The 12,887-nt window shown below is 37.7% G+C and overlaps 1 protein-coding gene across 2 annotated transcripts in view; it reads right to left on the bottom strand.

Annotated features, from left to right (window-relative positions):
* Positions 1-12,737, bottom strand: part of BCAP29 (B-cell receptor associated protein 29) — a 41,558-nt gene extending 28,821 nt beyond the window's left edge. For both annotated transcript variants that reach the window (XR_002481623.1, XM_008052502.2), the window contains exons 1-2: positions 12,527-12,737; positions 7,994-8,094 (exon numbers count right to left, since the gene is read on the bottom strand). Coding sequence is in view for 1 of the 2 variants with exons in the window: in XM_008052502.2 (XP_008050693.1) it covers positions 7,994-8,094; positions 12,527-12,618 (193 nt within the window). In the remaining variant the exon portion in view is untranslated. The remainder of the gene's footprint in view (positions 1-7,993; positions 8,095-12,526) is intronic.
* Between the last annotated feature and the right edge of the window lie 150 nt (positions 12,738-12,887).

Genomic DNA, 12,887 nt, shown 5'->3' with positions numbered 1-12,887 from the left:
AAAGGGAAGGAGGAGGAGGGAGAGAAAGAAAGAGGGGGAGAGAGAGAGGAGAGAGAGGGAAGGAGAGACACTGAGACTGAGAGATTTATCTTAAAGAATTGGCTCACAGGCTTGCAGAGGATCGATAAGTTCAAAATCTGCAAGGTAGACTGGCAGTCTGGAGGGAAGAAATACAGTTTGAATTCAAAGGCAGTCTACTGGCAAAATTCCTTTTTACTCAGAGGTCACTCTTTGTTCTATTAAGGCCTTCAACTGATTGAACAAAGCCCACTAGCATTATAGAAGATATAATTTGCTTTACTCATAGTCCAGTTATTTAAATATTATCCAAAAAATACCTTAACAGAAATATCCAGAATAATGCTTGACCAAATAATATCTGGGCACTGTGGCACAGTCAAACTGACACACAAAACTAACCATCACAGATAGTGACTACCAAATTTCTACACTGAAAAGGTTTGTGTTTCTGTTTTTATTTATTTTGGTCTTGAAATCTGGTAGTGTGTCCCAATTTTGCTCCTTTTAAAGAATTTCTGGCTGTTATGAGTTGTTTGTCCGCATACATTTTAGAAGCAATCAATCAATTTCTACAAAAATGCCTGTTGGGATTTTAACCAGGACTATGTTGAGTCCACAGATTCATTTTGGAAAAATAAACATTTCAATAATACTGAGTTTTCCAACTAATAAAAAATCTCCATTTATTTTGATCTTCTTTAATTTCTTCCAGCAATGTTCTTGTAGTTTCAATATAGAGCTCTTTTGTGTCTTTTATTTATTTATTTTTTTGAGTTGGATTCTCACTCTGTTGCCCAGACTGGAGTGCAGTGGCCGCTCCCAGCCACCGCAGCCTCGACCTACTAGGCTCCAGCGATCCTTCTGCCTCAGCCTTCCAAGTAGCTGGAATTACAGGCATGTGCTACCACGCCCAGCTGATTTTTTTTGATTTATTGTAGAGATGAGGTCTCGCTGCCCAGGCGGGTCTCGAACCCACGGGCTCAGGCAATCCACTCACCTCAGCCTCCCAAAGGCACGAGATCACAGGCTGAGCCACTGAGCCCGGCCTCTTTTGTATCTTTATAAAGCTTATTTCTAAGAGTTTTTAGGCTTCTTGGTATAAACACAAAAGGAATTTTTTAAAATTTTACTTTCCTATTGTTTATTGCTTATATTGCAGAAATGAAATTAATTTTTCTGTATTGACCTAGTATTTTGTGACTCTCACTATATTAATTTCTTTGACATATAAGTTTTCTTACAAAAGCTAAAAATTAGGATTTTTGTATAAAAAAGTATGTTATCTGCAAATAAGATTGTTTTCTTTCTTTGCAATCTTTATGTCTTCTGGTTCTTTTCCTGACTTATTACAATCCTGTAGGACATCTATTATTTAATTGAATAAAAACAGTGAAAGTGAATATCCCTGCCTTGTTCCCAATCTTATGGAAGAAACCCTCAATATCTAATTAAGCATGATGCTAGTTCAAGGTTAATTTTCATCAGAATGAGAATGTTTCTTTCTAAATCCTAATCTGCTAACCTTTATTTAAAAAAAAAAAAATCACGAGTGAATATTATTAAGGTGGAAACTAAAATAATTGGTTTTAAGCCTTTCTTCTCTAAAAAACATTCAAAACTATACATTTTCCTCCAAGCTGTGCTTTAGTGGCATCTCACATATTTTGGTGTCTTGTATTTTCATTATTATTCAGTTAAAAAATTTTCCCATTTCCTTTGTGAGTTCTTTGACCCAAGGGTTAGTATAAGACAAATCTTGTCTAATTTGTAAATGTGTAGAGGTTTTCCAGAAATCTGTTATTGATTTATATTTTACATACTCTGCATGACTTCAATCCTTTGTATTTATTGAGACTTATTTTATGACCCAGAATATATTGTACTTGGTGAACAGTGTATAGTATAGTCCTGTGACCTTGCAAGGATTCTATTTTACAGTTGTCTGTAGAGGCTTCATTTTTATACCTTTTTTTAAGGATTCGTCTGTTTTGGTTTACTTTTTAGTTACAGTAAATTTCTAATTCTAGAATACAGTCTCTATTTCTACAGAGTCGTTCTGTGATTTTAGTGGAAAGGCTCAAGGTCTTTACCCTCTAACTTGATGAGACTCAAACTCCAAACTCAGTCTCTTGGTAGGGAGAAGTCAGAATTTACGTTCAGCCCTTTCTGCTTTCCAGCTGGTTGTTACTTTTTCATTGAGTTCCTTGGAATCTTCCTTATACATCCATAGTTCAAGAGACAATCAAGGGGTAGGGACAGTGGCTCACACCTGTAATCCCAGCACTTTGAGAAGTTAAGGTGGGAGAATTGCTGGATGTCAGGAGTTTGAGACCACCCTGGGAAACACAGTAAGACCTTTTATCTACAAAAGATAAAAGAATTAGCTGGGCATGGTAGTGTGTGTCTGTAGTCTCAGTTACTGGGGAGGCTAAGGCAGAAAGAGTACATGAGCCCAGGGCTTTGAGGTTGCAATGATCTATGACTGTGCTATTGAACTCCAGCTTAGGCAACAGAGTGAGATTCAGACTCAAAAAAAAAAAAAGTTAACCAAGAATATGAGTGGCATGTACATGTGGTTTTTAAGGTTCCCTTTCTGGGGCGTTCTCTTTTTCTCATTCCCCCTTAACTTCTAGTCTCTCTGACCTCTAAAGCTAACAAGTGACTTCTGCTTTGATTTCTAATTGTTCATGCCACAAAGATTGGTAAGTGGTTGGAAAAAGGCTATATAAAATGTGATCACGCCCAGTATGATTCCCTTCTTTCAAGGTTCGACTTCCCTCCGGTTTCTGCCTATTTTCAGTTGCTCTACCGGGCCTTCAAATACTTCTTTACATATTTTATCCAGGGTTCATAATTTTTAACACAGGAACAATAACCTAATAAAAGCTATTTTGCCATTATCAAAGCCAGGTTCCTATATCTTTTAAAAAATTACACGTTTAATTTACTAAGGTGAAATTCATATACTATATAATTAACCATTTTAAAACAAATCATGGGTGTGGACACCTAGTATATTTACAATGCTGTGCAACCACCACCTCTATCTAGTTCCACATTTCCATCACTTCAAAGTAAAACCCTAATAAGTCACTCTAAAATTTTAAAATTTCTTAATTTTTGACTTTGTATGTCATCTCTGTATGTTTCTAGTACCATGAACATACTCATTTGCTTGATGTTGCATAAAATAGCTTTTAAATTACTAACAATGAAATAATTTCATTGTTATCCATTTTGCAAAATATGTCCAATCAGAGGTTAAAGCTAGAGTACCATATTCAAGAGTTGTTTGAAATAATTCTACTTCGGCTGAGGTGAGTGAATTGCCTAAGCCTGTGGGTTTGAGACCCGCCTGGACAACTTGGTGAGACCTCATCTCTACAATAAATCAAAAATTAGCTGGGTGTGGTAGTGCGCGCCTGTAGTTCCAGCCACTTGGAAGGCTAAGGCAGAAGGATCGTTGCAGCCCAGCAGGTTGAGGCTGCGGTGGCCGGGAGTGGCCACTGTACTTCAATCTGGGCGACAGAGTGAGACTCCAACTCAAAAAAAAAAAAAGAAAAAAAGAAAGAAAGAAATAATTCGACCTCAATACCATCAGATCATTTGTTCTGGTTTATTTTCAACTCTAGAGTTGTTTTTTTTTCTGCCATCAAAAAATTTATTTAGTTTTCTTTCTTTAAATTCTAGAACAGATTAAGAGGTATCGGTAATATCTGTTTTTTGAAAGTGGTAGAATTTCTTGCAAAACTATCTGGTTTTATGTTTTCTGAAATAGGAGTCCTTTTTGGTAAGTTTCTTTAATTCTTCTATAGAAACTGGTTTACTTAAATTTTCTATATCTACTGGAGTTCATTTGGCAAATTGCATTTTTCTGCAAAGTTACCCATTTCAAATTTATTTGCATAGTTATATAAAGTAGTCCTTCAATGATCTTTTAAAAATTTCCTCTATATTAGAGGCTGTTTCCCCTTTTTCATTCCTCAGATTGCCTCAATAACATAGTAAGAATATGCCAGCCACTACAAAACAACCAAAACCCAAAAAAGATAGTATTTATGAGCTTTTTGAACAGGCAGAGAGTACCATGAAGGACCACTATGTTTGGGATTCAGCTTCTTTGTTAATTAAATGCAAAGAATAGCCGGACTTGGTGGCTCAGCCCGTGCCTTGGGAGGCTGAAGTGAGTGGATTGCCTGAGCCCGCGGGTTCGAGACTCGCCTGGGCAACTTGGTGAGACCTCATCTCTACAATAAATCAAAAAAATTAGCTGGGCGTGGTAGCGCACGCCTGTAGCTCCAGCTCCTTGGAAGGCTGAGGCAGAAAGATCGCCAGAGCCCAGTAGGTCGAGGCTGTGGTAGCTGGGAGCGGCCACTGCACTCCAGTCTGGGCGACAGAGTGAGACTCCAACTCAAAAAAAAAAAATGGAAAGAATACTTCTGGATCCATTATTCAGAAAAACTGCAGATTAACCAGTAACATTAAAAAGGTTTGTAAATATAAGTAGTCATATAAACCCACCCATAGAATGAATCAGTTGTATAATAACAAGGAAATTACGCCTGAAAAATGGAATGGAATTGACATAAGGGAAGGGGGTGACATACAGTCAATTTTCTAGAAACCATTTGAAGATAATCTTTTTTTTAGATTACTTGTAGAAACTTTCAAATTCCTGGGATACATTTCCATTGACAATATTCCTGGGTTTTCCACTTCCTTTCCTGTCACCACTCCTTAAAATACACATGCACACACACTTTTCAGTTAGTATTGGCTCTAAAATTACTAATACCTCTTATCTATTTTTTAATTTTTTTGAGTTGGAGTCTCACTCTGTCACCCAGACTGGAGTGCAGTGGCTGCTCCCGGCCACCACAGCCTCAACCTACTAGGCTCCAGCGACCCTTCTGCCTCAGCCTCCCAAGGAGCTGGAACTACAAGCGTGCGCTACCACGCCCGGCTGATTTTTCATTTATTGTAGAGATGAGGTCTTGCCAAGTTGCCCAGGCGGGTCTCGAACCCGCGGGCTCAGGCAATCTACTCACCTCAGCCTCCCAAAGCACGGGATTACAGGCTGCGCCACCAAGCCTGGCTACTAACACCTTTTAATAATTACCTTATTTAGACAGACAACCCACAAGAAAAATGAAATAAAGTTCAAAGTAAAATATAAATTAAGTCTGAGTAATCTACTAGTTTTGCATTATTTATGTTATTGCTCTATTGGACTAGAATGTTGAACTATACACGTTACTTATGCTTCTGCACTTAAACTTTATTTCATTTTATTTTTTTGAATCGGAGTCTCACTCTGTCATGCAGGATAGAGTGTAGTGGCACACTCGCGGCCACCACAGCCTCAACCTGCTGGGCTCAGGTGATCCTTCTGCCTCAGTCTTCCAAGTAGCTGAAACTACAGGCGCATGCTACCATGCCTGGCTAATTTTTTGATTTTGTAGACACGAGGTCTTTCCAAGTTGCCCAGGCTGGTCTCGAATCTGTGGGCTCAGGCAATCCTCTCACCTTGGCCTCCCAAAGTGCTGGGATTACAGGCTTGAGCGACAGTGCCCAATGCATTTAAACTTTAAAATATCTTAATGAAGTAGTTGTTATTACCCAATTTTGAGATGGAGACAATGAGACTTACCGGATAAGTATCTGTTTGCTTGCCTTAACTGTCATGATGTCCCTATCCTCTGGGAATTACCCACTTGGACCAAAGATGTAGGTGCCTGTCAGCAGTGATGAATCTGCCTTATGACCTCCTGGCCAAGCTTCCCGAGTGAGGGGTACATTCTAGCTAGTCCAAATTTTTTTCTTTTGTTTTGGAATTGAGATTCAGAGATGGTAAATTAATCCTTGTATATGACCGGAGTTATAACACCTGGCAGCTGTGTGGTACCTACTTTCTGCCTTGGGGATAGGTAGAGTATCAGAGTTCAAAGATAAAGGATGGATGAAGTAGATAATACAAGGGGAGATGCAGGGATAAGAAAAGGACTCTTCAGTTCCTAGTACTAGTCCCTCCCTGAAATTTGGTTTTCTCCTTCCCTGGGCTATTCTAAAACAACGTTTTATTATACATTCCCCTTTCTTGGTCAAGCAAGTTCAAGTGGATTCCTGATATAAGTAACGAAAAGAATCTGGAATATAGTTCCTGTCTCTTACAAGATCAGTGACAGTTTTCTATAGACAATTTGGAGATGATTTTAGATTTAGAAGATTATAATACTCTAGTAGAAGCTGCAGAGATTATTTCTCTCTCTTTCTCCTTTTACTTTACAGATGCATAAATGAGACAGAGAAATGAAATGCCAGTCCAAAGATGACTTAGCTAGCTGGTGGCAGAGTTGGAACCTGTTTTCCTTATTGTTCTTTACTCATTTATGACAACTAGCTAAATGGCTGGAAATTCAATCCATGACATTAAAATAATGTCCCATGAGACAAATATTGACAATTTAAAAAGAGGCGCAAACCCATTCATACCCTGATACACTTACCTTCCTGATTTTTTTTTCTTTTACAATACCATTCCCTCACACACCAGATGTTCTCAGTTTTATAAAGAGGATTCTACTTCAGAGATTGGTAGTTTGGAACATGGAACACATTTTTACACAAAACAGTGTCAAAGATGATTATTATGGTCCCAAGTTAGCCCCTGTAAAACCTACTTAACCCACAACACAACAGTTCTGAGGGAATTCTGAGGAAAAAACGCACTTTGTAATATGTACCAGTAGCCAAAATGCCAAGAAATGACATATCAAGAAATAACTAATCAAGTCACTTAATCTCTCTCAGCTCAGCTACTACTTCTAAAAAACATGGTGTTTACTACGACTCACAGAACTTCTAGTTTGGCAAGAACCCTAATGGACTACTTTTATTTTCTAAGATATTGTTATCATGAACACTTCAAACATACTGAATAACAAGTACAATAAACATCTACAATCCTATCACTTAGATTCAGCAATTATTAAACAATTTGCCATATTTGCTATATCTGTCTTTTAAAAAACCATTTGAAAGTAAGTTGAAAAAAACGATGATCAGTGATAGCTTTCAGTGGAAATTTTTGTGATAATGTTAGAGTTAGAAGATCACCATACCTTAGTAGAAGCAGCAGATATTATTTCTACCTCTCCTTTTATATCACAGACAAATAAATCAAACTCAGAGAAACTTAATTCTTAAATATTTTAGCATGCCATCACCTAAAACTAAGGACATAGCCTATGTACACTTTTTGGTAAAGGAGTAGACAGTAAATGTTTCAGGCCATACAGTTGTAACAACTCAACTATGTATATGTTGATGGAAAAAGGCATACAATACATAAATAAATGGGCATGATCATGTTCCAGTAAAACTTATTTACAAAAACAGGCATTTGGCCCACAGGCTGTAGGTGTTGACCCCTACTACATAACAACAATGCTATCATCACAACTAAAGTTAACAAGAATTCCCTAATATTATCTTTCAATTACTCCATATTCAAATTCTTGCAGTAGTCCCAAAATCTATGTAGTAATAGTTGTTATTCTTTTGTTTGCTTTCTTAACAGCTAAGCTTCTGGGCACCTAGGACACCACAGTAACAAGGGAGAGATAACATCATGAGAAATAACATCTGGCAACTCTGAAAAGCAGGCTATGCATTAATGCATTGCATTTATATCCTAAAACAACCTAAAAGAGGTTAAGAATCACTGCACTCTGCTAAAATTAATGCTTGTACATGTAAAGTTGTAATATCAGCTGTGTATCAATATATCAATATCTACTGCATATATAATCAGTACTGTGTATCAGCTGTGTATCAATATGCCAAGATCTACTGCATATATATATAAAGTCAACTGTACATCAAAGCAACATCAGCTTAATTAAAAATCAAGAAATTCATTAAAAAACCCAACTAGAATTATGTTTATTAAAAGGAGGAGCCTAGTACTTACCTAAAAATAGGACAATTAATAGGATGATAATTGTAAGGAAAGCCTTGTTCCAGAAAGTTGCAATTCTACTCCAGACATTAAATGAAAAAATCTTCTGCCACCTGTAAAGCAGTAAAATTACATTGGGTATTTAAAAAAAAAAAAAAAAACACAAAAGAAGGGTTTTAAATACTTTATGTATGCTGAAATAACATTTTGGTAATTGTGCAGCAAGTGAAAAGAATTACAGAAATTTGATGCTAAAATGTATTAATTCTCTGTCATGACACAGAAGGTCCCATGAAATAAAAAAACAACTCTTTCAAACTGAATAATAACCTGATATTTGATTATCTTCTGTCTGGTGACTTAAATATTCTAAAGTGAAAATAAACTTTAAAGTAAACATACATGAGCAATACCTTGAAAGGGAATTCTTATAGTAAAATGTCATGTTGTTGATAGACACTATTACTTTATATCTTTTTCTTTACTCAAAGTAATGCCTCAGAAATGATCAAGATTTACTGGTCTTTGTTATTGGTAACATTTCAGAAATAGGGGGTCTAGTTCTCTGCACATTTATTTTTACATAGTATACTTTTAACATCTATTCCAAGTAAAAATTTCTGTACTTTAACCAGAGGGAATTAAAAAAATTATACAGGTATCATTATATGCATAAAGTGAAAATTTCTTAAATACAAAGCTTGATAATTTTTACATATATACATACTCATGTAATTACTACTCAGATGAAGAACTGAACACAGAGGAAATAAGATGGGAAATAAATAGTCTAGATGGATTGAACAATATAAACAAAGACACAGGTAAGAAATCATGGGTTATAAATGGCAGAGTGACAAATCAATCCATTACACAACTGGAAAGGTAACAAACTTTGAACAAGGCCAATTTAAATGAACACCACATTAGTTAGTCCAAAGGAGACATATTAAGGAAACAAGCATGTAAATACACTTTAAGCACTTACAACTTTAAAAAAAGTTTTACTTTAAGATTATGATATATATATATACACACACACACACACACACACACATACACACACACACACATATATATATATATATATATATATATTTTTTTTTTTTTTTTTTTTTTTGAGTTGGAGTCTTACTCTGTCACCCGGGCTGGAGTGCAGCGGCATACTCACAGCCACTCCAGCATTGACCTGCTGGGCTCTGGTGATTCTTCCACCTCAGCCTTCCAAGTAGCTGGAACTACAGGTGCGTGCTACCATGCCCAGCTAATTTTTTATTTATTGCAAAGACGAGGTCTCGCCAAGTTGCCCAAGCTGGTCTTGAATCCGCAGACTCAGGCAATCCATTTGCCTCGGCCTCCCAAAGTGCTGGGATTTACAGGCTGAACCACCGAGTCCAACCAAATTAATATATTTTGAAAACAACTTTAACTACTTGTGATTGACGAGGAGAGGGAGACTGATATAGATGAAGCAGTTCTCTTTGCCTCTATGTCTCTAATTCTAAGCATTTTATATAGATGCTATTTAAATTACATAATATAAACATTACATATTTTTTATCTCCACTCTAAACATATTATCCTCCAAATTTTATGTTTTTAAGAAGAGAACATAAGTGGCAATATTTTGATCTGGGCCCAAATGTAAATGTCACATCTCTTCAAGGGTCAGTCTAGTATAAAAGGGAACACAGGAAACCTCCTATAAGGAAAAATTATTAATTTATAAAAAGACTCAATCTATATAGCTAAAAATAGTTAATATATATTGTATCCTTACTATATCACCATTCCAAGTACTTTTACACGTTTTATCTCATTTAATTACTACAAGTACCATGTGGAAAGTATTACCTCCATCATACAGATGGGGAAACTGGTCAGAAAGGGTCAATAACTTACCCAAAGTCACACAGTAACATGCAGAGTTGCAAGCGATATGATTTCTGAGCATGTGCTTATTTTAACCACTGGGTTATGTGAGAAGAGAATAGAGACTAAATGAAGAAAGAAGCCTTTTCTTTGAAGATTGTGGTAATACACATATGGAAGATAAAAAGATGTGGGTATACACATAGTATGGACATGTTGTAAATGATTTGTATGCATATATACCATCTTTTCTTAACGGTATTTGTACATGAGAGCATACTTATATGTGTGTGCATATAAACATATCTATCTAATTGCTACTTGATCAGGATGGGTAAAAATTATATTTGGGGCCAGGCACGGTGGCTTATGCCTGTAGTCCCAGCACTTTGGAAGACCGAGTCAGGAGGACTGCTTGAGCCCATGAGTTTGAGACCAACCTGGGCAACATAGAGAGAGCTTGTCTCTACAAAAAAAATTTAAAAAATGAGCTAGGTGTGGTGGTGCATGCCTGTAGTCTCAGCTCAAGCTACAGGCAGAAGCAAAAGGATTGCCTGAGCCCAGGAGGTTGAGGTTGTGGTGAGCTGTGATTGTGCCATTGCACTTTGGCCTGGATGACAGAGTGAGATCCAGACTCTAAAGGAAAAACAAATTGTATTTGAAAGAAAAAGACTGATCCATAATTTATGGACTGCCCTGATAGAGAAAAGATCAATTGACACAATTTTTTTGAGTGTGTACAAAATCTTTAAGCCTTATTTACAAGTCAGATGTTTATAAACAAGATCTTTCTCTTGAATACATAGAATTCTACTGGTGCAAATTTTACCAAAAAGCAAAACAGGGTGTTACAGGGTATAAAAAATGTACAGGATGAGAGGCAGCATGATGGAATTAAAAGAACACTGGATTGAGAGTCAGATTCTTACCTAGAATCTGTCACTTACCGGCTAGGTGACCTTAGGCCAACTACCATCCCTGGGTCTCAGTGTGTCATCTATAGAACGACTGGGCTGTTTCAAATAATATGAAAGATTCTATAGTGTGATTCAATTTTTTTTCTTTAGAAAAAGCTGGGTGTGGTGGCTCATGCCTGTAATCCCAGCACTTTGGGGGGGTAGAGGCGAGAGGATTGCCAAGCACAGGAGTTTGAGACCAGTCTGGGCAACTTGGCAAGACCTTGTCTCTACAATAAATCAAAAAATTAGCCAGGTGTGGTGGTGCATGCCTGTGATTCTAGCTACTTGCTCAAGGTTGCCATGGTCATGAACAGGTCCACTGCACTCCAGCTTGGGCGACAAAGTGAGACTCTGACTCAAAAAAGAAAAAAGGCTTTCTGATGGTATAGCTGATAGACAGGGACAGAAGAGAGTAGAAATCCAGGCAGGTAAGGAGCAAGTTAAGACTTATGAAAGACTTATATGGATCATGAGCTAAGGTAAAACTTCAATAAGTTTCTCTCAGTCCTGGGATTTTACTATAATCTAGTGGGTTATCTTCAGGATCTTATTTACAAAAGATTCTTTCATGCCATGAGTACAAACAAATGTCTTGCAACATTTTATTACAGGCGTATTTCACCATTCATGCTATCAAGTTTCTGGATCTAAAATGGAATTCCTAAAAGGTGAATATTATAAGGGTAAAGAGCACCAATGCGTGAACTGTAATACTGTACTTGGTACTTACAGACTTTAGAAGGTCTTTCATTAAGAAACTAATGCTAGGCCAGGCGTGGGGGCTCACGCCTGTAATCCCAGCACTTTGGGAGTTGGAGGCAAGAGGACTGCCTGAGCTCAGGGGTTCGAGATCAACCTGGGCAATTTGGCAAGACCTCATCTCTACAATAAAAAAAAATTAGCTGGGCATGGTGGTATGTATCTGTAGTTCCAGTTACTTGGAAGGCTGAGGCAGAAGGATCACCTGAGCCCAGCGGGCTGAGGCTGTTGGTGGCCGTGAGTGTGTTACTGTACTACAGCCTGGGCGACAGTGAGACTCCTACTCAAAAGAAACCCCCAAAAAACCAACTAATGCTAATATATGGTTTTGATACTTCTTATATTCAGTACTTTTAATATACACTTATTCCTTTTGTGTGAAATAAGAAGTAGTAAAAGTGTCATTAAACCTTAATGAAACTATTTCTTGGGTATATAAGGCCAAAATTAAGAATCACTTACTGGCTCGGTTTCTATTTACTATTTATTTATTGGCTTGGGTTTCTATCCTCAATGAAACACTTTTTTCATTCAAGCTGTTACTGTAAACATAATTTATCCACTTAGTTTATTTAGTTCAGGGCTCCAATTCAGGGCAATAAAACAAAGGTAAAAGTAAAACCTGTTGACAAGATAGGACAGGTGTTAAAAGTATTACGGTATTGTTTTTTTACATCTGTAATCAACAGAACCAAAAGTACCGGGCCCTTTTCCTTTTTAAAAGGGAGGAAAAAGTTATTTTATTTTTACACATAATACAAAGTTTCATGTAAAGTGATCTTTTTTGTTGTCATTATACATTATCTAATCTGTTTGGTGAGTTTATTAAGAGCACCTTTTAGGCAACTGGCTCTCCAAACTTTTAGACCTTGAGAAAACGTATCCCACTTTACACCACGAAGTCTGCAGGCGCGAGCAACTATTGATTACTGTTAACGAGGCGAAGGTTTCCTACCTCTGAGGAGGAATAAAAGGCAGGCAGAAGATTAAAATGAGTCCTATTTCAGCATAAAGAAAAGTTGCAACTGCCGTCCACTGGAGTGTCATCTTTTTTGTCTTCACACCTAAACACAGAAACACTTCTTTTACCTTGCTTCCTTTCAAAGCAAGCTGGGTTAGAGGTCCCGGGGCGCAACGTTTTTGTCCCAGGGGTGGACCGCGGCACACCTGCCGGGCCGGGAGGGAGCCCGGGGGGCGGCGCCTCCACCTCCCCGCGGGCCGCGCGCAACCCGCGGGCGCCAACGACTTCCTCCTGGGCGGGCTGCCTCCCTCCGCCCTCGCTTCGGGCCCTCCCGCTTCCCGGGTCCCAGACCAGT

This window comes from Carlito syrichta, unplaced genomic scaffold (genome assembly GCF_000164805.1).
Source record: "Carlito syrichta isolate Samal-C Ts95f unplaced genomic scaffold, Tarsius_syrichta-2.0.1 Scaffold279535, whole genome shotgun sequence".
Lineage (NCBI taxonomy): Eukaryota > Metazoa > Chordata > Mammalia > Primates > Tarsiidae > Carlito > Carlito syrichta.
Note: the sequence above shows the minus strand (reverse complement) of the source record. Positions and strands in the feature narration are given on the sequence as shown.